General features: G+C 37.4%; 1 protein-coding gene across 2 annotated transcripts in view; it reads left to right on the top strand.

Moving 5' to 3' along the window:
• STK32A (serine/threonine kinase 32A) overlaps window positions 1–25,756 on the top strand; it is a gene marked incomplete at both ends in the record, with an annotated part of 106,162 nt that overhangs the window by 20,276 nt on the left and 60,130 nt on the right. For both annotated transcript variants that reach the window (XM_082623385.1, XM_082623386.1), the window contains 2 exons: window positions 1,309–1,364; window positions 2,432–2,583. In XM_082623385.1, coding sequence (XP_082479511.1) covers window positions 1,309–1,364; window positions 2,432–2,583 — 208 coding nt within the window. The remainder of the gene's footprint in view (window positions 1–1,308; window positions 1,365–2,431; window positions 2,584–25,756) is intronic.

Here is a 25,756-nt window from a genome sequence, read left to right as displayed (position 1 = left end):
TCTGTCATTTACCAGAATTACATCATTGTTTTCAGGCCAAATCCAGGATTATTTGTAATAGACATGCTGCCTCACATGATTAAATGTTTTTGGGGGTTTTTTTGAAATAAAGTGGGTTGGGAGTTTAGAAGTGATGATTAAGTCAATTATAAAAATGTTTTAAACTTGAGAAAGCTTGGAAGATGAGAGGTCCCATTACTCATCTCTCTTTCCTTCAGAAGGAGCTAATCTGATTATTTTTGAAATTGACAAATTATCTTTTAAAGAGAAGAATGGCACCTTCTTGTATTTTGCAATCCTTTTCTGATTAAATTCTTAAAATCCCTCATTTGGAATTTTACTCATCTAAACCCTTATTTCAAAAACCAGGAAAGAAAGTGGGACATTTTCTGAAGATCATCAAGGCAAGGAACCAAAGAATGTCACCTGTCTGGGAGAATCTATGCTTTGTTCTTCTCTTCACCAAGCATTTCTTGAGCATTGACCCAAGAGACCATGCTATCTATAAACTAAACATCTACTGCTCCTAGGAAGGAGTGAACATGTTATTATTTTTTAATTGATGTATATATAGTTGATTTTAAATGTATTAGTTTCAGGTGTACAGCATAGTGATTCAATATTTTTATAGATTATATTCCATTTAAAGTTTAGGAGTGGAAATTTTTAAATGGCAGATGGAAAAGATCATCTCAACTTCAAATGAAGTGTATAAAATAGACTTTTATACTCATAATCATCCTCATCTCTTAGATATCTATGCCCTGGGGAACAACTCATTCTATAAACTTACATGTGTAATAGTTTCTTACTTGGGAAAATTGAGATCATTTGGATACACTAAAGAGTGGTTTTAGTGAGAAAACAGACAAGGAGAAGATTTTTAAAGTGCCAACCCTTAGTAGAATTGTATGCACAGAGGACCAGGTCTCTGGCCACCTATGTGAAACCCTCTGTTACATCCACTTAGAGCCCAACAACATCTCTCTTTCTTAACATTCACCAAGAGTTTTAATTGTCCACTCATTTTGTGACGATTTAATCCGTAAGAGTCTCTCTGGGGAGCCTTCACTAGACTAGTCTCCATAAAAGTAGAGATTTTATTTCTACTCTATTACTACTATATCCCCCAGTACTAAGCAATGTGATTAAGTGTTAAAGAAATGTCTATTGGATGAATGAATGGTCATGTTAAGGAATGTTGTTTTAAATAAAGTACTTAGGTTTAGTTCAGTCTTTATATATTATTCATTAGCTACTAAAAGAGCACCTGAATCACTCATGATGTTCTTTTTGTTTGTTTTACAGTCAACTTTGACCACTTTGAAATTTTAAGAGCCATTGGAAAAGGCAGTTTTGGGAAGGTGAGAACCAAAATGATTAACCAATAATGGGGTATGTAGCTCAGAGAACAGGGAGCCCAAGAAGGTTCAGATTAGTTACTGGGACCACAGTCAATGATAATTCAGAGATGTTTTTATAATGGGTTTTTATAAAATTATTACCACAGTTTGAGCAAAGTGTAAGACAGGCAGCTACATAATGAACATGAATGTTCTCAGAATTATCTCAAAGTCAAATCAGTTTACTCACTAGAGTTTGAGGCTTTCTCTGCACTAATGGGGAGAGTAAGATTTCATAATCATTTGCAAGTTGTACCGGTACATTCAGTAACAGTTGTCTTGTCAGTATAAGAATTAAATCTTTTCATGTGGGAAAGAAGCCACCTAATTTCTGTTTTCCCCAATTGTACCATAGTTTTATTTTTAAAAACCTACCATAAAAATCCTACCATAAAATTCATACTCATTCAGTCCAATTCTTTGTAAGAATCTTCTAGATTCATATTCTGATTACTATAGTGTCTTGTGGAAACATACTTTAACAGAATATCTCATATTTCGTAGTGAAATTGCATTTTAGAATCATCTGCTGTCGACTTTATCAGGCATTATATGAACCTCTAAAAGAACTTCAAAAATATGCACATCATGCTTAGTGTTTTTCCCCATGCTTCAAGTCCTTTTTGGTTGTATCACCCATGGCTGTCAACAGAAATTCTTGCACAATATTGTTCATCTTGACATTTAGTCATGCCTATTTTGGTCACTAAACAGCAGAATAAGGATGCTGTTAGTTATTGGAAGATTCCTGACATGGAGGCAGCTATTTTCCCCAAAATGCTGTCTTAAAAATCCCCAAAAGCAAAAACAGGTAAACTTGTTTGAGAAGGTGGAGATTTAGAAATTGACTTGGTACAGGGGAAGAAAATGAAATTTTTTACTCTGAAATCAGAGCTAAGGGGCAACTTTAACATCAGAGAATTTGCAAGTGATGGGGCCTCCATGCTGTGATAAACGGTCTTGTTCTGTCTCATTCCCATGATCCATCATCTCCCTGATCACTTTCTCATTCTGGTTGGCACCATTAGGTCTGCATCGTACAGAAGAATGATACCAAGAAGATGTATGCGATGAAGTACATGAACAAACAAAAGTGTGTGGAGCGCAATGAAGTGAGGAATGTCTTCAAGGAGCTCCAGATCATGCAGGGGCTGGAGCATCCTTTCCTGGTTAATTTGTGGTAAGTGGTTTTCTTGGACCTCTGAATGGGACACTCCTACCTTCACCCCCAAATCCTGTTATATAAACCCTTCCTGATTTCTACGTGTGCATTAGCAAAACCCTCATTGGGATCTTCCTCGGGACTTTCGTTTGCCTTGGTTTCTTTGACTTTATAAAGAAACAAAAATGTTATATTATCACCAGTAAATACTGCTCAGTTCAGTTGCCATATTTCCCCTTGTCCTTGAGGTCAGTTTTTTTTTGTTTTTTTGGGGTTTTTTTGCGGTACACGGGTCTCTCACTGTTGTGGCCTCTCCCGTCATGGAGCACAGGCTCCGGACGCACAGGCTCAGCGGCCATGGCTCACGGGCCCAGCCGCTCCGCGGCATGTGGGATCTTCCCGGACCGGGGCACGAACCCGTGTTCCCTGCATCGGCAGGCAGACTCTCAACCACTGCGCCACCAGGGAAGCCCGAGGTCAGTGTTCTTTTTTAAAGCATTGTCATTCAATAGGCTGGCAAGGAATGAGTTCAGATATCTTCTCACTCATTAGGTCTTTTTCCCCCTTACTCGTGGGGCAGGGACTTGGAGTGCAAAGTATGGCATCACTGGCAGAGATAAGGTTGACTGTTAGGACTTGTACAAAACACTTTCTCCTTAAAGTGATTGGCAATCACCTTTTTTCCTTGAAGCATACTTCTTAAGCAGCCACATATATACCTGTGAGTTGGAAAAGGACGGGTGCTGCCTTTCTCACCAAATAGACTTTAACACAACCGGAGCTAATTTATGTCAGTAGCTAGACATTAAATGACTGATCTGCTCTCAAAGCCATTATCATAATCCAAGCCTTAGAAGACTGCGGAGACGCTTGCATTATCTATAACTTCCTGCTCTCTTCTTACCCATGGAGGTCTTTATGTGGCTGGCTCATTTTGCTCTACATTTTAATGCATCCATTATGTTAAGAGCCAGTTCTTAAAGCTAATTCAGTATGACTATTATTTAAATATGTATACCAAGCAGTTCTTACTTACTAGCAAATGGAAAAAAAAAAAAAGAGATCTCTATTCAGAGAATACTAATGGAAAAGTCATCGAAATGTCACTGTGTGTTTAGGGAGATTCTCTAGAGGAATCAGTGCATAAAACCTGTCTCCCTCCATCTTTAATTAATACAGTTCACTTAATACACAATTTGCTTGAAGACTCTATGCCACAGTTGAAAAGAAGATGGTTCTGTGTGACTTGGAAATGGGTCTGTTAGAGTTTATGCACTCTTCAGACATGGGGAAGCTCATTTTGGCCCAGCCTTGGTGTATTTAATCAGTATTTTACAATGGCCTATTCACAATGCTGCCATGTAAAGAGTTAAATGGATGCAGCTCTTTCTTCCCTGTCCTTAGCAATCATCAAATTGCCTTTTTTCCCCTCTCTTCACAATGATGATCCTCCCTTTGTTCAAAGTCACATTGTCCTCCTTCAAAAGTTCAACCAACTAATTTTCTTCTTTTAAGACCAGGAACCCTTTGTAAGGGCACATTTAGCATTTTGCCCTCTCATGCTTGTCTGTCATCCCTGAGTAGGCCACATTGATTTCGTTCTATTCCCATTTTTTTTTTTAATAACATGAGTGTTGTGAGACTTTAAGCTGGCCAAAGAGTATAGATTTTGCTACTTGCTCACTTGGTTTCATTCCAGACATCATTCTCTTGTCTGTGCATCCTGACTTGGCAATAACAGGACATATATCCTATTCTACCCCTCTTCTCACTTCTGACACTGAATCTTACAGTGGAATCCTGGGCACCATTAACACTGATAGAAGAGAGAGAAGAGACAGCTCCACCCCCATGATTCTAGTACCACATTGAGAACTGGAAACTGATAAGGGGCATTCCTAAAGGTACAGCAGAAACCCCTTTGCCTTTCAAACCTTGAGATGAAAGTCTTCAGACTTCAGCATCTTTATTCCTTCTAATAAATGCTTTCTACCTTACTCAGGACAGCATAGTAAATATAAGTGATCTTTGCACAACTATTAAGCACCTTGCAGTGCTTCAGGAGGTGTGGCTGTGAGTAATGTACTTTATCATTTTTAAGTCCCATTGTTATAAGATACGCTTAATGTGTGTAATTTGGGTTGTTTCTATGAGTGAAGTATGATCAAGTGCTCTGCCCGGTGCCCAGCACATAGCAAGCATCTTACAAACGGTAGCTCTTAATTTCCTTGCTCCATTAAGGCATAGCATCCTCAAGTGCCCATCACTGGTGGCCAGTGTGGAACTCCAAAAGACAAATCTGAAGGGTGCTTGGTCCCAAGGCATCCTGGCAAGCTGTGTGTGGTAAAGGAAGGGGGGAAGAGTCTTCAACTCATTCCCTGTAAGAGCTTATGTTTGTTTTGTCTTCCACCTGCATTCTGCAAATCAAAGAAGAGATTCCCTGTGTATTATGTACAATTTAATCAAGATTTTTCTATCTTGGGTTTAACTAGACTGAGCTTTATATCCCCAAAACTTCAGGAGCCGATTTTCTTAAGAAGCATTTTATGATTAACAAAATAATTGCAATATTTTTTAGAACTCTTCTGTACCCATTCATGTACTCTATTTTGCTGATATGTTGTGTAGGCCTGCCAATATTGCTTTTAATAATAATCTTCTCATGGATGCTCAAAATGTCCTCTGGGGATGTGTTCAGAAAATTCTGGTTTTCAGGATGAAGGAAAACACAAATTGTTAATTCAGAAGGTTCTTCCACCCTTAACACTGATGCTCCCAGACTAGTGAACTTCCTTCCCTGAAAACCCTCAAAACACATACCTCCCACATGACCCCCTACCCCCATAGCCAGAGATGATTCTAAAGATTCTTAGGTGGACAAATGCACCTGAACTTGAGCTGGCTTGGGCATTAGAAAGTCTTTTGTTCTAAAATTTTAACTCAAACAATTTCTTTGAATCTAAAATAAATGTCTTGATATAAAATAAGGAAATAGAGTGTTCTAATGAAAATAATAAATACCCATATATCGTCCCTCAAAATAACTGTTGTAATAGTTTCCTATTGCTGCTTTAACAAATTACCACACACACAAAACAACAACAACAAATTACCACAAACTTAGTGGTTTAAAACAACAGGAATTGAAGTAGCTGAGGTTAAAGCTATTTTCGTAATATAACGAAAACATTGTTTTCCTTTTGCCCTGCACGGTTATTTGCACTGAAACTTCACCAACAGACAAAACTAATCAGAACAATGATTACCTATGGAATGTAGAGATTAACTAGAAGGTTGCATGTGGAAAACTTAAGGAGTAATTGAAAGATTCCATTATCTTTATTATCAGCCTCTCCAGTCTCCCCACACCTGGCCCGACTCAGAACACAGTTATCAGATAAAGGCCATGTTATAAAGTGAAGGCTGCCTGACAGGGCTGGCATCCAAGAAAAGCAAATACAATCTTCCTGCGAGCCCCTCCTTGGGGGCCTCTAACAAAGCCCTGGCAACCCACAGCCCGCAAAAGAATCGCCCCAGTCCTGCCCAGCACAGCCGATCCCCAGGTGGCTTTTGTTCACTGAGATTAAGCCTGCAGTTGCGCACAGCCACTCAGGGCTCCGAGCTCTCCTCACTAGCGTCTCCCGTTCCTCGCGTCCCGTGAACCCCAAGGGTCCTCGTGTGATTTCAGGAAATGAGGAGATGCGATTGTCTGTGTTAAATGAAAAGGACCATTGGTACTCAGAGTGCGAAAAGGGAGCCCCGTGAGATAGCTCAACACAGTCACATAAATGAGTTCCCTGGAAGCAACCTCTATCATCTGTGACTCAGAGTGCCAGCACCTCTTCACGGAATCAGAGACCTTTGAGAACTCAGGGTAGCCTTCAGAGTCCCAGCATCAACCATAATAGCTTCTATTACTTTGGGTTTTACATATATGTTCTCATGTATTCATCCCAACAACCTACGTGGATAGGGATTATTCTTCCCATTTTACACCTGAAGAAACTGAGGCTCAGATAGGTTACACCATTTCCACAGAGTCACACAGCCAGGACCCAAACCCAGGAATCCTGATTTCAAAGACCCTGCTCTTCCTGCTATACTCTACCCTCCCCCACAGATGTCTTGTGAGACTCTCTTACAAAATACGTACAGAAATGCAATTTATTTTGTGGATCTTTCTCCACACCCCACCAGAATACAAACTCCAGGACGCAGATATGTTAGTATCTTTTGTTTACCGCCTCACTCTCCGGCTCCTACAGTAGTGCCCAGCTCGCAGAAAGGGCTCAATAAAGATATGTTGAACGGATGAATGAACAAACGAAGTGAATTAGCAGTGGGACTAGTCTTCTGGCTCCTGGTCTTTTGCTCTTTGCCCATCATACCTCTGCCACCTCTTGCACACTCACAAACAGCCCCATATAATCATGCCCATTCCAGATTCTTTGTAGGCCCTGAGGTCAGAGAGACCTGAGTTTGAATCCCTGTTTCGCCACTTGCTAACTGTGTAAATGAAGCAAATTACATTATGTGTTTTTCTTGGTTTCCTCATCTATAATTGGGAATAACAGCAATATCCATAGTAGAAGGTACTGATATGAATAAGAATATGTATTATAAAGCAGCTCAAACACAGTAGATATTTAATAAATGATGGCTTTAAACAAACAACTCTGAGGGCCCCCCAGAAATGACATGACCCCCTGCCCCCATAGCCAGAGATGATTCTAAAGATTCTTAGGTGGACAAATGCACCTGAACTTGAGCTGGCTTGGGCATTAGAAAGTCTTTTGTTCTAAAATTTTAACTCAAACAATTTCTTTGAATCTAAAATAAATGTCTTGATATAAAATAAGGAAATACAGAGTGTTCTAATGAAAATAATAAATACCCATATATCGTCACTCAAAATAACTGTTGTAATAGTTTCCTATTGCTGCTTTAACAAATTACCACACACACAAAACAACAACAACAAATTACCACAAACTTAGTGGTTTAAAACAACAGGAATTGAAGTAGCTGAGGTTAAAGCTATTTTCGTAATATAATGAAAACATTATTTTCCTTTTGCCCTGCACGGTTATTTGCACTGAAACTTCACCAACAGACAAAACTAATCAGAACAATGATTGCCTATGGAATGTAGAGATTAACTAGAAGGTTGCATGTGGAAAACTTAGGGAGTAATTGAAAGATTCCATTATCTTTATTGTGGCGTTGCTCATAGGAGAGTATATATTTGTAAAAATTAATTACATTTTATACTTAATATCTGTGCATTTTACTATAATTTTCCCTCATTAAAAGAATATAGAAAATATTTTTAAAACACAGATGTATTATATTACAATTCTGGAGGTCAGAAGTGCAAAATCAGTCTTCCTGAGCTAAAACCAAGCTATCAGCAGGGCTGTGTTCCTTCTGAAGGCTCTAGGGGGAGGACTTATTTCCTTACCTTTTCCAGCTTCTCCGGGCTGCCTGCATGCCTTGGTTCATGGCTCCTTCTTCCATCTTCAAACCTCTCTCTGACCTTCTGCCTTCCTCTTCCATCTTTTAAGGACTCCTGTGATTGCATTGGGCCCACCTGGTGATGATGATTCTTGATCAAGCTCTAGCCACTCTCCACTGGGCCCTCTTCTCAGCTAGGCCTCAACCCTACCCAATAAAGACTTGAACAAAACACTAACATCCTTTTTAACAGCTCAAGGCCTCATCCTAGGATGACCCTAGCCCACTTATAGTGCTTGCCTGAGAAACCTCAAGGCTGGAGAAAAATGTACTGTTTGTTCCACCAACACCTGAAGCTAGGGCCCCTGTCTCCCAGCCACTGCGGAAGGGGAGGAGCCCAATTTCCATACACGGCGTCAGTTAACAAACCAGATGGGATTCACATGGGCCAACCCCACATTCCCAGTTTTTGTAAGTTTTCACTTTCCTGGCTCTTCTGAGCCCCCGCTCACCACCCTCTCTATTCCCTATTCAACAAATCAAAGTTGAGTTCAGTTCACAACTGGACTCTTTCTATTGTGGTAGGATATTACGGACTAAACTCTCTCCTTACTACTTTAACCAGTGTCAGCTTTGTTAACTTAGGAAGAGATGTGAATAAATTAAGGATCTTGAGAGGGGGAGATTATCCTGAATTATCCAGTGTTGTCATAGGAAGAAGTTGTCCCTGATGAACTTGGATAGTTGGGGAAGAAGGAAGCAGTCCCTGAAGAACTTGGCAGAGAACAGTGTTATCGTGTGGCCAATACATAGCACTTGTTCCATACAGTTGTTGACTGTTGGGCTAATGGCCAAGAAACTGGATCTTTATAATGCAGATTATTCATTTATTCCTCAATATTACAAAGGATTCCTTAGAAATTCATTGGAAGAATATGTGGTAGCTTACAGAGTATCAGAAGTAAAGCTTGAAGAAGTAGGTCTCAGGAGGGTAAGGGACAAAGGCAGTTCTGGGACTCTAGGTAGCAGGAAGTAATGGACAGGCCCTTAAGGCTACCTCAGCTGGGCTGAATCAGCTCCGGCCAATTTTCTAACCTTGCATCAGGGACTCAACATTCAAAGTCCTGGGAGGGAATCCAACTGACCTTGCTCAGAAACATGCCTACCCCTTGGCTAGAAGAAAGAGTGAAACAAATAATGACTCCTAGATTGTTGGCCGGAGAAACTTGGTGACTAATTGTGTCCTTCACCGAAGAGGAGCAGATTCACTGTCAAAATCAAGAACTCTCTTTAATTAACAAGAACTCTCTGTTAATTTTGAGCTGCATCTTAGTCATCCGTATAAAGCTGTTGAATAGGCATTGAGTCTGGTGCTCAGGAGAGAAATCCAGAGTCAAAGGAGAAGTCCCACAAAACACGAATATGGGAATCATTGGCTTATAGGTGCTATTTAAATCAGAGACTTGAAGGAAGCACCTTTGGAGAGAGATTACATAAAAGAAAAGGGCTGAGGACTCAAGACCTAGAGCATTTAATACAGTAGTTCTGACAGAGGAAGACTCAGGGAACTAGACAAAGAAGGTACTCCCAGGAACCTAGCCAACAAGCTAGGGGTAAATCAGGAGAGAATCCTAGAATCAAGAAAGGAAAGTGTTTCAGAAAAGAAGGCATGTAAACCATTTCAAGTGCTGCAGAGAAGTCAAGAATAAGGAGACAACTGTCCACTGACTTAGGAAGGGATAGATGTGGTGACCTTGATATGAGCCAACTCCAAATGGCTGGACAAAAGGTGGAAGGGAGTGGCTTGATCAGAGCATGGGACTGAGTAATTTTCTTTTTCAAGGGTGGAGTGCAAAGTGGTTTTGTTGTGTTTTGAGATTAATCCATGTTGTCACAAGTAGCAATAGTGTATTGTCATTTCTCTATCATAGTCCACTATATGAATATCCCATGATTTATTTATACATCTTACTATTTTTTTATTATGCAACACAATTTTTTTTTTTATGCGGTACGTGGGCCTCTCACTGTTGTGGCCTCTCCCATCACAGAGCACAGGGTCTGGATGCGCAGGCTCAGTGGCCATGGCTCACGGGCCTAGCTGCTCCGCAGCATGTGGTATCTTCCCGGACCGGGGCACGAACCCGTGTCCCCTGCATCGGCAGGCGGACTCTCAACCACTGCGCCACCAGAGAAGCCCTGCAACACAATTTTTAATTGAAGTATAGGTGATGTACAGTGTTGTGTTACATATATATATATATATCTTTTTTCAGATTCTTTTCCATTATAGGTTATTTTAAAATATTGAGTAATAGTTCCCTGTGCTCTACAGTAGGTCCTTGTTGGTTATCTATTTTATATACAGTAGTGTGTGTATATACACCTTATTATTGATGGATGTTTGGGTTGTTTCCAGTTTGAAACTTATACAAATAGTCCTGCTGCTAACATTCTTCTTTGTATCTTTTGGTAAACAAAAGTACACATATTGGGGGGCAATAAACCTAGGAATTAAATCACTGGATCCTAAAATTTATGTAGGTTTACCTGGCAAACAGTTTTCCAAAGAAGTTGTACCAATTCATATTCACATCAGCAAGATGTGAGAATTCAAGTTACTCTAAAACCTCACCAACACTTGGTATTGTCAGTTTCTTTACATATAGGTGTTCCAGTAAATGTGTAATTGTATCTCATTTGGTTTCAGATTGAGTTTCCCTGGTGACTTAGAGTTTGGGAACATTTTTATATGTTTATTGGCCATTGGGAATCCGCTTTTGAGAAGTGCTTGAGTTTTTGGTCCATCTTTTTAGGGTTTGCCTCTTTTTCTCATTGATCCATAGAAGTTCTTTATATATTCTGTAAACAGTCTTTTTGAGGATGTAAATTATTTGCCCAATCTGTGACTTACCTTTTCACTCTATAATGATGTTTTTTAAAATAATCATTAAAGCTTGAATTTAAATGTGGTATAATTTATCAACCTTTTCCTTTACGGGTAGTGCTTTCTGTGTCATGTTTAGGTAATCTTTGCCCATACCAATGTGAAAATATCTGTCCTGTTTCCTAGAAGCTTTGTTGTTTTAGCTTTTACATTTAGATCTATATTCCAGGACCAAGATTCACTTTCTTTCCCCATATGGCTATCTAATTAACCCAACACCATTTATTGGAGCTTTTATGCTTTCCTTCCTGCATCACAGTAACACACTTGTTATTAGTCATCATATACGTGTGGGTTTCCAGACTTTGTTCTATTGATCTACTTGTGTACCTTGACACATTTATCACACTACCCTAAGTACTACAGCTTCAGACTGGTAAAAGAATTCAGTAACATAATGCTCCTTCTTGATTATCTTCATTATAGTTGGACCTTTTCAATTCCATATAAATTGCATAATCAGCTTGTCAATTTGTATTTTAAAGCTGCTGTTATTTATATTGGGTTACATAGAATGTATAGACTAGTCCAGGGAGAATTAAAATATTTGAAAACTATTAAACCTCCCAATTTATCAAATTCACACACACACATATAATTAAGGTATCCCTTAATTTCTGTCTTTAGTTTCAGTTTTTAGTGTAGAGTTCTAGCATATTTGTCTTTAGATTTATTTCTAGGTATTTAATGTTTTTAAATTATTATAAATAGCAATTGTTTATCAAAATTTAATTTTATAGTAGTTTGTTGCTTGTTTACCAAAATACAGTTGATTTTCAATATTGATTTTATGTCCAATGACCTTGTTAAATTCTCTTGTTCTTTCTACCAGTAGGCCTGTAGATTCTTTTGGATCTTCAATATTTACAATCATGTCATTAACTAACAGTGACAGTATTAGTTCTTCCTTTCCAATCTTCTTACCTTTTACTTTCGTGCCCATTGTATTTGCATTGAGAACAATGTCAAATGTAGCGGACATCCTTATGAGTTTGTCCTGATTTCATGGGGAAGGTTTTAGGGATTTCAAGATTTCATATGTTTGCTGTAAGCTCTTCGTAGATATCCATTATCACAATAAGAAAGTTTGCTTCCAGTCCTAGTTTGCTAGAAGTTTTGATCGTGAATGGGTATTAAATTTTGTCAAATATGTTTTTGCTTTATCAAGATCATTTCTATTATGTGGTGAAGTAAATTAATTGATCTGCAAATCTTAAAACAACCTTGATCCTGAAATAAACCCTAGTTGGTCATGTTCTATTATCCTTTTGTATATATCACTATAACACATATTTTTAAGTATTTATTTTCATGTATTATTTTTATTTATCAACATTTATTTTATTATGTATACTATATATATATTTTTTCAAATGTGCATAAACAAGTTTGAAGGCAGAGTATGAGCCAATCAAGAGGAAGGACCTGGTAATGTAGGATAGAAAAGGGAAGATAGCCAGAGCAAGCTGCTGAAGGTGGAGAGATGGATGTGATTCAGGGCACAGGTAAGTGTGCTGGCCTTAGGGAGAAGCCAGGGCACTTCTTTCACTGTACTAGGACAGAAGGCAGAGTACGTAACTGTATATATTCCTAAAGTGGTGGATTTGTTGCTGGGCAGATGAAGTAGTTCTCATGCCATTGCCTCTGTGACACCTGAGTTACCAATTGAGAATGAGGAATGGGCCCAGTATAGGAAATTTTGAGGAGAAAAGCTAAGTGACTGAAAGTATAAAATTAATAGAGAATTAGGACTTTCTTAATACCTATTTGAGACTTGTGGTTAAAAATTTAAGTGAATCCAATCAGCACTGTTTGTGGTTTTTCTCCTCAGAGTGCACTTAATGGATATTAGTTTGTTTTCTGTTGCTGTTTTAAAGCATATAGGTGTGTTTAATCAGGATTGGAGTTTAGCTGAGAGAGGTATCCTCACTATGATAGAATTTGATGAATTGAAAAATATATTTGAGGGAGGAGACTCAAGAAGTAGACTCCTGGGGGAAACTTAAGGAAATCATACATTCGTGAAGTCTAAGACAGTTAATATTTTTGAGGTGTTATGCTAAAATATTACGTGCATAATCTCATACATCTTCAAATACCAGTTCCTATAAAATAGGAATAGTATTTGTCCCCTTATAAATATGAGTAAGCTGCAGATGAGAGGTTTGATTCCTTGCCAAACTACACAACCAGAAAGTCATGGCACATCTAGATTCTAAATCCCACCCCCAAATTCTTTAAAACACTTAGTGTTAACTTATATTTTATTTTAATGTTGCTTATACATGTATCATTACTTCCGAAACTCTGAAACTGAACTTTAAAAAATTATACACCACTGAAAAATCAATTTTAAAAAATTTCAAGAGCCTTTTAATATGATGAGTTATGATGTTTTAGAGAAACAAAATCACCACTTGCAATTTAATATATTTCAGTTTGAGATTAAAAAAAAAAAAAAAAAAACATTATGCCTACTCCTGCTTCCCTGGTAGAGTTCCAAGGGCTGGATATCAGAACTAGAGTTGCATGGAAAGCCTCATGAGATGGGAGCAGAGACAGGAAAGATCAAAACATTTCTGAAGATGTAATTGATCTAGTTGGACTGTAAACACTAGTCAGGTAATCAGAAGTGGGATGCATTAAAAATGAGAGATTAGGAGAAGGGCCTGGAGGGCAAAGTAAGAATCTCTGTATTTGGTAGCAGCACTGGGAAGTCCTCTCCCTGCCCTGGAATTCTGAGACGGGGCAGCTAGGTCAGTAAGGAAATAAATTGCTTTTCTGGCTAGAGAGGCAGAGGGGTAGATGATACCACGAGCCAGATGAACTTGCCCTCTCTCCACTTCATCCATTCTGGAGAAATGACCAATCAAAATGTATGACTCAGCACATCCTGGAACCCTCTCAGCCCAGCCAGGACCTGCCCAACCACTCTCTGAATCACAAGTGGTAATTTGTGATCCATCAGTGACCCAAACTCACCCCCTTGGATTGTCTCTCTGCTGGCAGTCTACAGTTCTCCAGAAGCACAAAAAGTGTTAACTTCTAACATTTTTTTCCTCTGGACCCCTGATAAATTCTGTGGGTAAGAGTCTGATTTAATTGTTCCTCATTATCATCTGAGCTTGGGGCTTGGCTTTTCTTTTTATATGGGTGGCAAGATGTTGTTATTCCCCTTTGCCTGTTTACTGGCTATATTATTCTCTGAGGTAACTATCTCAAGAGATTCTGTAGAAGATAATAATAGTTATATTTTCCCCAGAGAAGCTTCATAAATACATCTCCAGAGCCAGCACAGATGAGCTGACAGATCACAAAATAGCATTTAAAGCTCTGCCCAGAGAAAGGTCAGAGCTGGAGGAAATCAGCTATTACATCAGAACATCAGGAAAATAATCTGCAACCTGTTAGGTGTGACATTTAAAAATCATCCACAATCTTTTTCATTGTGTAAATTATGGATTTTTGTTCATTTTATTGGAGGCTATAGGTTATGGTTTGAATCAGGCACGTAAGTATGTGTATTACTGTCTCCGAGGCTTTTATGATCCCCTGCAATCAAAATTAGGTCCTTCTGTTAGTTTCTAGCACAGTATCCTGCACTTTTCCTTCATAGCCCTTACCACATTTTATAACTACATATTTGTTTATGCAAATGTTTATGTTGGATAGATGATTAGGTTTAAGACAAAGGAAACCATGTTCCTTGGTTACTCTTTTAGCCTCATCACCTGTATGATAAATATACACTAAATAGTTGTAAAATGGCCACTGAATAAACAGGTGTTCATTATGTATCAAGCTAATAGTATATGCTGGGTTGCTGATGGATGGAGATGAGCAAACCACAGATTCCTCAAAGTGTTCAGTCAAATGAGGAATTCAGGCAAAAAGAAACCTAATGATTATGATACAATATAATACAATGCAACCATCTATAGCTAGGTTTCTGGAGTGTTCTGTAACAGAGAAACGGCTGGGTGCTGTGGAAGGGCAAAGAGGGATGACATCTAATTTATGTTTGGCAAGAAGAGGTCAGGAAAGACTAACGTAAAGGAGAAATGAACTCAGACAGAGTTTTTATGTCTCGTGAGATGTACATAAAAGTTTCTTCTGGCTAAAAAGGAAGTTTTAATGAACATTTATCATAACTATTATATGGTGGGTCCCTCAAATCCATTCTATCCACTGCCAAAAAGATCTGTGTAAACTCTAAATTTTACATGTTTATGAACTTTAGATACATGGGTTTTGAACCTGGATATCCTGTACACACAAAATACACAAGGGTGGATGAGGTCATCTATGTGTGTTTTGATGAGGGCATTTAAGGTGTGTTTCTTCCCTTTTAGAACATTATAAGGCTACTTATGAGACAGAGAAAACGCACTTTGTAAGTTTCAAATCTTACTCTACTGCTGGGTTTTTCTGAAGATGAAAACTTCTGGAAACTTGACAACATATTCTAGAGAGAGAATGTGGGGAACTAGGTACTCTCATAAATTCCTGGTGGGGATTCAAAATGATACACCCTCTATGGAGATAATTTGGCAATATAGAGTCTAAAATTACATATGCCTTTATCCTTTGTTTTAACAAACTTTATCTTAGCAAACCCACTTCTAGGAATCTATCTCAAAGTAGTTCTGGCCAAAATACAAAAAGCCAGATGCAAAAAGTGTTTCACTATTGCAGTATCAGTAATAGCAAAAGGCTGGAAACAACCTGAATGTCCTTCGGTAGGGAACAGGTTGAGTAAACAAGTGACACCCATAAAATGCAGCACTACACAGCTGAAAGAGAGAATGAGAAGTATCTTTATATACTTTTATGGTCTGCTGTCCAGAATATACTGTTAAGTGGAAAAAGCAATGTAGCCTCAATTGATCTACAGATTCTACAAAAAGGCCTATCAAAATCTCAGCTAGATTCTTTGAAAAAAAATGGCAAGCTTATCTTAACTTCAAGGGATCTGAAACTCAAGAAATTCAAGGGAATAGCTAAAACAGTCTTGGAAAAAAACAAGGTTGGAGGGCTCACACATGGTTTCAAAACTTAATCCAAAGCTACAGTAATCAAGACAGTGTAGTAGTGGCGTAATGATGGGTATGAAGCTGAATTGAGAGTCTGAAAACAAACCCTCCATTTATGATCAATTGACTTTTGACCAGTATGCCAAGACAATTCAATGGGTAAAAAGTCTTTTCAACAAATGGAACTGGGACAATGCGATATCCAGATGCAAAAGAATGAAGTTGGACCCCCTACCTCACACTGTACAAAAATGAACTCAAAATGGATAATAGACCTAAATGTAAGAGCTAAAACTATAAAAACTCTTTTTAAAAAATAGGAGTAGATCCTTGTGACCTTGGATTAGGCAATGTTTTCTTATATATGACAACAAAAGCACAATTAATAAAAGAAAAAAATCGATAAATTGGACACCATCAAAATTTAAAACTTTTTTTCTTCAAAGACATCATCAAGAAAGTTAAAAGAGAACCCATGGAATGGAGAAAATATTTGCAGATCATATATCTGATAAGGGACCTGCATCTAGACTATGTAAAGGATTCCTACAACTCAATAATACAAAGAGAGATAAACCAGCTGGAAAATGGACAATGGGTCAGAATAGACATTTTTCCAAAGAAGATAAACAAATGGCCAATAAGCACATGAAAAGATGCTCAACATCACTAGACATTAGGGAGATACAAATCAAAACCACAATGATATACCACTTCACACCAATTAGAATGGCTACTATTTAAAAAATTGGAATATAACAAGGGTTGACAAGGATATGGAGAAATTAGAACCAGCATGTATTGCTGGTAGGAATGTAAAATGTTGCAGCCACTGTGAAAAGTGGTTCTGCAGTTCTTCAAAAAGTTAAACCATGCAATCCAGCAATTCCTATCCTAAGTATACACTAAAATAATTGAAAGGGATTCAAACAGATACTTGTACACTAATATTCATAGCGGCGTTATTCACAGTAATCAAAAGGTAGAAACAATCCAAATGTCTGTCAACAGATGAATGGAAAAACAAAATGTGGTATATGCGTAGAGCAGAATCTTATTCAGCCTAAAAAGGAATGAAATTCTGATACATACTACATGAATGAACCTTGAACACATTATACTAAGTGAAATAAGCCTGATGCAAAAGGACAAATGTTGTATAATTTCACTTACATGAGGTGCCTAAAATAGACAAATACATACAGATAGAAACAGAGTTTACCAGGGGTTGGGGAGAGGGAGAATAGGGAGGTATTATTTAATGGGTAGAGTTCTTGTTCGGGATGAAGAAAAAGTTCCGGAAATAGGTAGTGGTGATGATTACACAACATTGTGAATGTACTTAATGGCATTGAATTGTACACTTGAAGTGGTTAATATGGTAAATCTTATGTTATATATATTTTACCACAATCAAAAAATATCTTTTATAATGTTATTAATAGACAAATGGTGGTTTTAAAGAAAACAGAGAGGGATAGGAGATTTTTTCTCAAGCTACCTTGTTTTGTAGATTTGACTTTGACTTTATAAAATACAGAAATACTTTATGTAACTCTAAAACAAAATGAAAATTTAAAAACAATCCCCCCAAATGGAATGTATAATAAAACAAATGAACCCAAGTATCTATCCAGTTTGAGGCATAACCACAAAAAATGTACTATTTCAAGTGAGTTTCAAACAATGACTTTACTATATATCATTAGTGGAATTACACTTTAATGAAAAAAAAGAATAGCAATATCTTAAAGTGTTTTCAGTAATGATATTGTTGAAGGTAATGTTTATATTGCTATTCTGCAAGTGTTTTACATCTATTATGGATAAAGCAAACAGTATGGAGGGTAGTTTGGTAAAAACTTGAGAGATCTCAAAATCTTTGAGAACTAGGATTTTCAGTAAGGAAGAAAGGAGTTACTGACATAATAGTGATGAGATTAGGAGTCACTGCAGTCTTGAATATAAGTTGAAACTATCATTATGAATTTACAGTGCATTTATCTTCAATTACATTTGTGTATGCATATATATATATATATATATATATATATATATATATTATACCTATACTTATATCAAATATCTGTATCTATTCCTAGGTCTAGCCATTGAAAAGACCTAGTAACAATGACAATCCAATTGCAGCAGACACGTCTATCACTCAGTCTGGAGGAGGAAATATCTTTTCATATCAGAAAGTCATAAAGCTATCAAAACCTACTAGGGTCATGTCAAAAAAAACACATGATCCAACTTGACTATGTTCCTACTGGCCAAAGAATGGACATCAATAAAGGTGATAACCCATCAAACCCATGATTTCATTACGATTTAAAAAAAAAAAAACTTACTGATTGCTTTGGGAGGATTCTAGGAAACCAACAAATCATTTTGAAAAGTGATAAATAAAAGACTTCAGCATTTGTTTTACATTTCCTGTATGAACTGTACCTCAAAGTAACTAAATAATTGCTGAAAGCCAATTTCTCTTTAAAAAAGTACTCCAGCTAAAATACAAAGGAGAAATCATAGAATTCAAATATTACAACGCATAAGAACTTTTTGGATCTAGGCATTCAGATGCCTTTTTGGATTTAGGCATTCACCATGAAAAGAAAGACCTACTGATTATCTACCTCCTGCTCAAAGTATACCCCACCACCTGTGAAGTAGTCTTGCCCGCCCCCCCTGCGTCAAACCTGAATCTGAGCAAACCTTAAGATCTAACCAGCAATTTTCACAAAATACAGAGAGTTGTGAAACATATAGAAAGACGAGCCAGAAATGCAAACAGCAAAATTCAGGCTGTGGAACGGCTACAGCAAAAATGATTTGGTTTCTTCAACAAAAAATTACTAGGAATAAAAGAAGAGTTGGTCAGGGAAGCTATAGAATAAAAAACATCTTAAAGGCACATAAACCAGGGACAAAGTATGGACCTTGTTTGAATCCATTTAAAGGACCCAAATATTCTATAAAAGTTCCTTTTTAAAAGAAGACATTTAATCACATATTAATGCATATATGTGGAATCTAGGAAAATGGTACAGATGAACCGGTTTGCAAGGCAGAAATAGAGACACAGATGCAGAGAACAAACGTACGGACACCAAGGGAGGAAAGCGGGGCTTTGGGGTGTGGGATGAACTGGGAGATTGGAATTGACATGTATACACTAATATGTATAAAATAGATAATTAATAAGAACTTGCTGTATTAAAAATAAAATTCAAAAAAAATAACTAAAAAATAAAAGCAGACATTTATAGAACAATCAGGGAATTGTGAACATTGAGTATTTGGTGAAAACCTCGAGTCTAGGTAATTTATAGAGATTAGAAGCTGATTCATCTATGTTAGTTCCTTTCCTGATGAGACAACATAGATCATTTTTTCTTTTTCTAATGGAAATATATTTGACATCTAACATTGTGCAGATTTAAAGTGTACAACATGTTAATCTGACACATTTATATATTGTAATATGGTTGCCATTGCGATAATTAGCACCTTTGTTGAGTTATATAATGATCCCTTTTTTTTAGTGGTTGGAATCACTGAATTCTAATCTCTTAGCAAGTTTATTGAGTATAATACAGTATTGTTGTCTATATTCACTATACCGTGTACTAGATCACTGGGATCTAGTACAAGGAGACAAAATATATTAGGTATATCAAAGTAGAAATATTTTTGTTGTATTTATTAGGCCTCTTAAATATAAAAATAAAATTATGTAATCTTACTGTTTAGATAACTGGTTATCTTATTTTCAAAAAAATTTTATGCATATACCACCATACTTGTGTAATATGTTTCCTTTTGTGGTTGTGTTTATATAGCCTTTTTTTACTGTATAGGTTTTATGTACACTAAGCATTCATGTACTGTAATGCATATTATAGTCTAAACATTTTCTTTCCCTCACTTTATCTCATAATATCATATCTTGAAAATCTTGTCATAAGAGAATATAGATTTGCCTTATTTTTTTTAATTGCTGTATAATCAGTAACATGAATTTACCATAATTTATTCACATGTTCCCCTATTAATGGGCATGCAAATTGTTTTCAATTTTTTATGATGTACTGTGTATCCTTACAAGTACATCTTGGTGTGATTTTTCAAGTGCATCTATAGTGAAAGTTTCTAGCAGTGAAATTACAGGGTCAAACACCATGTGTTTTTTCAAGAGGTATTTCCAAATTGTCCTCAGAGGCACTTTTACCAAACTACCTTCCATCCAGAGCACATGAGAGTGCCCAGTTCTCCAAGTTGTCACCTAGTGTGCCTCGCCTCAAGCCTTGATGGAATTGTTCTCACTCTGACACACTGAGTAGGAGTCAAACATGCTTGTTTAGGTTGTAAATTCCCTCCTTCTAAATTTATAGCAGAGAGAATTTAGATTCTTGTCTCAACTTGGTTCCCATGTTATCCTAGCCATGTACCTTTCTTTTACTTCAGTTTGTCATGCATGCTTTGGAAATTCAGTTCAAACACACACACACACACACACCCCAACAAACTGGGCATAGTTATTTATAAACTGTTGAAATCTGACTTTTGCAAACCTTAGATTTTCTGTATTGTCATGGCAAATTCCTTAGATGAAATGATACTAGTTTGGTTTTATTTTTTGTGTTTCACACTAGACACACTTTGGAAAATTACTACAGAGCCACAAGAAGAGAAATATGATAGAGCATTGCTCCAAAGAAAGACAATGGGACAGTGCACCCTAACCTCCTCTTTGCCCATTCCTCAGGGATCTCTTCTCACAAGGGCTAATGATTTTCCTAAACTGTGAAAAACTTGCTGTGGGCACTCCCTGGTCAGAGTCTGAAAAACACAGATTAATTTTTCTACCATTTCAGTGCATAGGACAACAAATGGGTCTCAAAAACACTTCTGTGGAGGTCCCTGGCTGAAGATCAGAAATGTCCCACCATTGGAATGAGACTACCCAAGAGGCATACAAATTGAATTTTGAGAGCTGAATTGAAGGGCATGTAAATAAGTATCCTACTCCCTGACAGGATTTTATCATAAGCTTTAGATGCTTTTTTGTCACATGAGCTTTATTGGCCGCTGTGCACACATGTATATTAACTGCGTGGGTTTAGGTGCAATCCCGCCTCCACAATTTCCTAACATGTGGTTCTTGAGCAATTATTTAATCTCTCTACACCATAATCTTTTCTTTTCCTCCTAATCACTGTCCTCTTTTTTTGCAACAATTTTATTGAGGCATATTTTACACATCATAAAATTCACCCATTTCAAATGTTCAATTCAGTAATCCTAAGTAATTTTACTGAGTGGTGCAAGTCACCATAAATCAATTTTAGAAACTTTTATCCTGCTAGTAAGATCCTTTGTGCCCATTTAGTTAATTCCCATTCCAAGCCTGAGCCCCAGGCAACTAATAGTCTACTTTCTATATCTATAAATTTGCCTTTTCTGACAATTTCATATAAATGGAATTATAAATATGTAATCTCTTGTGTCTCACTCCTTTCGTGTAGCATAATGTTTATGGGGTTCATCCATTATGTAGTCTGTGCTATTAATTTGTTCCTTTTTAGAGCTGAATAGTATGTCACTATATGGATGTACCACATTTTGTCTGTTCCTTCACCAGTTGATGGACATGTAGCTTGTCTCCAGTTTTGGGCAATAATGAATAATGCTGCAATGAACACCTGAAGGCTTTGCATAGAAATGTGATTTTACTTCTCTTGGATAGATACCTAACAGTGGAATTGCTGGGTGATATGGTAATTTAATGTTTAACTTTTTGAGACCCACAAACTGTTTTCCAAAGTGACTGCACCATTTACATTTCCACCAGCAATGTATAAGGGTTCCCTTTTCTCTGCATCCTAGAGCTGACATTTGTTATTGTCTGTTTTATTTATTACAGCCATTCAGATGAGCATGGCATTTGTGGTTTTAGTTTCCATTTCTCTAATGCCTAGTAATGTTAGGCATCTTTTCATGTGTATCTTCTTTAGTGAAACATCTGTTCATATCTTTGCCCACTTTTTTCTTGGGTTGTATTATTATTGAATTGTAGTAGTCCTTTGTAAATTCTGGGTATAATCCTTTTATCTGTTACATATTTGGCAAATATTCTCTCCTAGTCTGTTGCTTGCCTTGTCATTTTCTTTTTTTTTTCTTGTCATTTTCTTAATGGCGTCTTTTGAAGTGCAACAATTTTGAATTTAGATAAACTCTAATTTATCAAGTTTTTAACAGACCTTGCTTTTAGTATTGTATCTAGGAAAGTTTTGCCTAATCCAAGGTCTCAAAGATTTTATCCTGTGTTTTACTCTAAAAGTTTTGTTGTTTTTGCACTTACATCTATGATCCATTTGAGTTATTTTTATGTATGGTGTGGAGGTCTAAGTTCATCATTTTTGGATGTGGATATCTAATTGACCCAGCACCATTTGTTAAACTGATTATCTTTTCCTGGCATCTTAGTCAAAAATCAATTGACTATAAATATAAAGACATATTTCTGAACTCTTAGTTCTGTTCCATTGACCTATACCTCTACATTATGCCAGTACCACACTATGTTGATAACTACAGCTTTATAATACATTTAGAAATTGGGAAGTGAAAGTCCTTTGAGTTTTTTCTTCTTCAACATCATTTTGGCTATTCTAGGTGTTTTGCATTTCCTTATAAATTTAAGAGATGCATGTCAGTTCATACAAAAACAAAAAGCCTGCTGGGAATTCGATAGGAATTACACTGACTCTATAGATATTTGGGGGCATAATTGACATCTGAACAATATTTGAGTCTTTCAATTTATGAACATGGAATGTTTCTCCGGTTATTTAGATCTTTAATTTCCCTGAACAGAGTTTTGTGATTTTTTAATGTATGTCTTGCTCTTCTTTGCTAAATTTTAATTTAATATTCTTAAGCATTTTATTATTTTTGAACTTTTCTGAACACAATTGTATTCTTAATTTTATTTCCATTTTGTTCATTGCTTATATAGAAAAATACAATTGGTTTTTATATGTTGATCTTGTATCCTGAAACCTTGCTACCTTGATTATTAGTTCTAATAGTATTTTGTAGTTCCCTTATGATTTTCTATATGCAGAATCATGTTGTCTGTAATTAAAGAAAGTTTCATTTCTTCCTTTCTAATATGCCATTCTTCCTTCCTCCCTGCCTTCCTCTCTCCCTCTCTCCCTGGCTAGAATCGCCAGTACTGTATTGAAAAGAAGTGAGGGGAGGTATTCTTGCCTTGTTTCTGATCTTAGAGGGGGAAGTATTCAACCTTTGGGTTTTATTGCAGATACCCTTTATCAAACTGAGGAAGCTCCCTTCCATTTCAAATTTGTTAAGAGTTTTGATCACGGATGAGTGCTGTATTTTGTCAAATGCTTTTCCAGTGTCTATTGAGAGGATCATAATGTTTTGTCCATTATTCTATTAATATGATGTATTATATTCATTGATTTTCAGATATTAATCCCACTTGGTCATGGTGTATAACTTTTTAAATATGTTGATGGATTTGGTTTGCTATTTTTTCTGATGACTAAACCTGAATTTCTACCATTAGTAAAAACGAGGATAAAGATATTACTTACTGAGAGAATCACTGGACATCACGCATGGCAGAGAATCTAACATGAAGAGCACCAGAATCACAACTAACTGCTGATCAGTCATCAACAGGAAGACACTGGAACTCACCAAAAAAGATACCCCACGTCCAAAGACAAAGGAGAAGCCACAGTGAGATGGTAGGAGGGGTGCAATCACAATAAAATCAAATCCCATAACTGCTGGGTGGCTGACTCACGAACTGGAGAACACTTATACCACACAAGTCTACCCACTGGAGTGAAGGTTCTGAGCCCCACATCAGGCTTCCCGACCTGGGGGTCCAGCAAGGGGAGGAATTCCTAGAGAATCAGACTTTGACAGCTAGTGGGATTTGATTGTAAGACTTCGACAGGGCTGGGGAAAGCAGAGACTCCACTCTTGGAGGGCACATACAAAGTAGTGTGCACATCAGGACCCAGGGAGAAGGAGCAGTGACCCCATAGGAGACTGAACCAGACCTATCTGCTAGTGTTGAAGGGTCTCCTGCAGAGGTGGGGGGCGGCTGTGGCTCACCATGGGGACAAGGACACTGGCAGCAGAAGGTCTGGGAAGTACTCCTTGGCATGAGCCCACCCAGAGGTCACCATTAGCCCCACCAAAGAGCCTGTAGGCTTCAGTGCTGGGTCGCCTCAGGCCAAACAACCAACAGGGAGGGAACTCAGTCCCACACATCAGCGGACAAGCGGATTAAAGTTTTACTGAGCTCTGCCCACCAGAGCAACACCGGCTCTACCCACCACCAGTCCCTCCCATCAGGAAGCTTGCACAAGCCTCTTAGGTAGCCTCATCACCAGAGGGCAGAGAGCAGAAGCAAGAAGAACTACAATCCTGCAGCCTGTGGAATAAAAACCACATTCACAGAAAGATAGACAAGATGAAAAGACAGAGGACTATGTACCAGATGAAGGAACAAGATAAAGCCCCAGAAAAACAACTAAATGAAGTGGAGATAGGCAACCTTCCAGAAAAAGAATTCAGAATAATGATAGTAAACATGATCCAGGACCTTGGAAAAAGAATGGAGGCAAAGATTGAGAAGATGCAAGAAATGTTTAACAAAGACCTAGAAGAATTAAAGAACAAGCAAACAGATGAACAATACAATAACTGAAATGAAAACTACACTAGAAGGAATTAATAGCAGAATAACTGAGGCAGAAGAATGGATAAGTGACATGGAAGTCAGAATGGTGGAATTCACTGCCAAAGAACAGAATAAAGAAAAAAGAATGAAAAGAAATGAAGACAGCCTAAGAGACCTCTGGGACAACATTAAATGCACAAACATTCACATTATAGGGGTCTCAGAAGGAGAAGAGAGAGAGAAAGGACCTGAGAAAATATTTGAAGACTGAGAAAATATTTGAAGAGATTATAGTCGAAAACTTCCCTAACATGGGAAAGGAAATAGCCACCCAAGTCCAGGAAGTGCAGCAAGTACGAGACAGGATAAACCTGAGGAGAAACATGCCACACCACATAGTAATCAAACTGACAAAAATTAAAGACAAAGAAAAATTATTAAAAGCAACAAGGTAAAAATGACAAATGACATACCAAGGGAACTCCCGTACGGTTAACAGCTGATTTCTCAGAAGAAACACTACAAGCCAGAAGGGAGTGGCATGATATACTTAAAGTGATGAAAGGGAAGAAATTACAACCAAGATTACTCTACCCAGCAAGGATCTCACTGAGATTCGACGGAGAAATCAAAAGCTTTACAGACAAGCAAAAGCTAAGAGAATTCAGCACCACAAAACCAGCTCTACAACATGGTAAAGGAACTTCTCTAAGTGGGAAACACAAGAGAAGAAAAGGAACTATGAAACCAAACCCAAAACAATTAAGAAAATGGTAATAGGAACATACATATAAATAATTACCTTAAATGTGAATGGATTAAAAGCTCCAACCAAAGGACACAGGCTCGCTGAATGGATACAAAAATGAGACCCATATATATGGCTGTCTACAAGAGACCTACTTCAGACCTACGGGCACATACAGATTGAAAATGAGTGTGAAAATGACTATACTACCCAAAGCAATCTACAGATTGAATGCAATCCCTATCAAATTACCAATGGCATTTTTTACAGAACTAGAA

Source organism: Mesoplodon mirus (assembly GCF_964341445.2).
Source record: "Mesoplodon mirus genome assembly, chromosome: 5".
NCBI lineage: Eukaryota > Metazoa > Chordata > Mammalia > Artiodactyla > Ziphiidae > Mesoplodon > Mesoplodon mirus.
The sequence above is the reverse complement of the archived record's forward strand: the minus strand, read 5'-3'. Positions and strand labels throughout refer to the sequence as shown.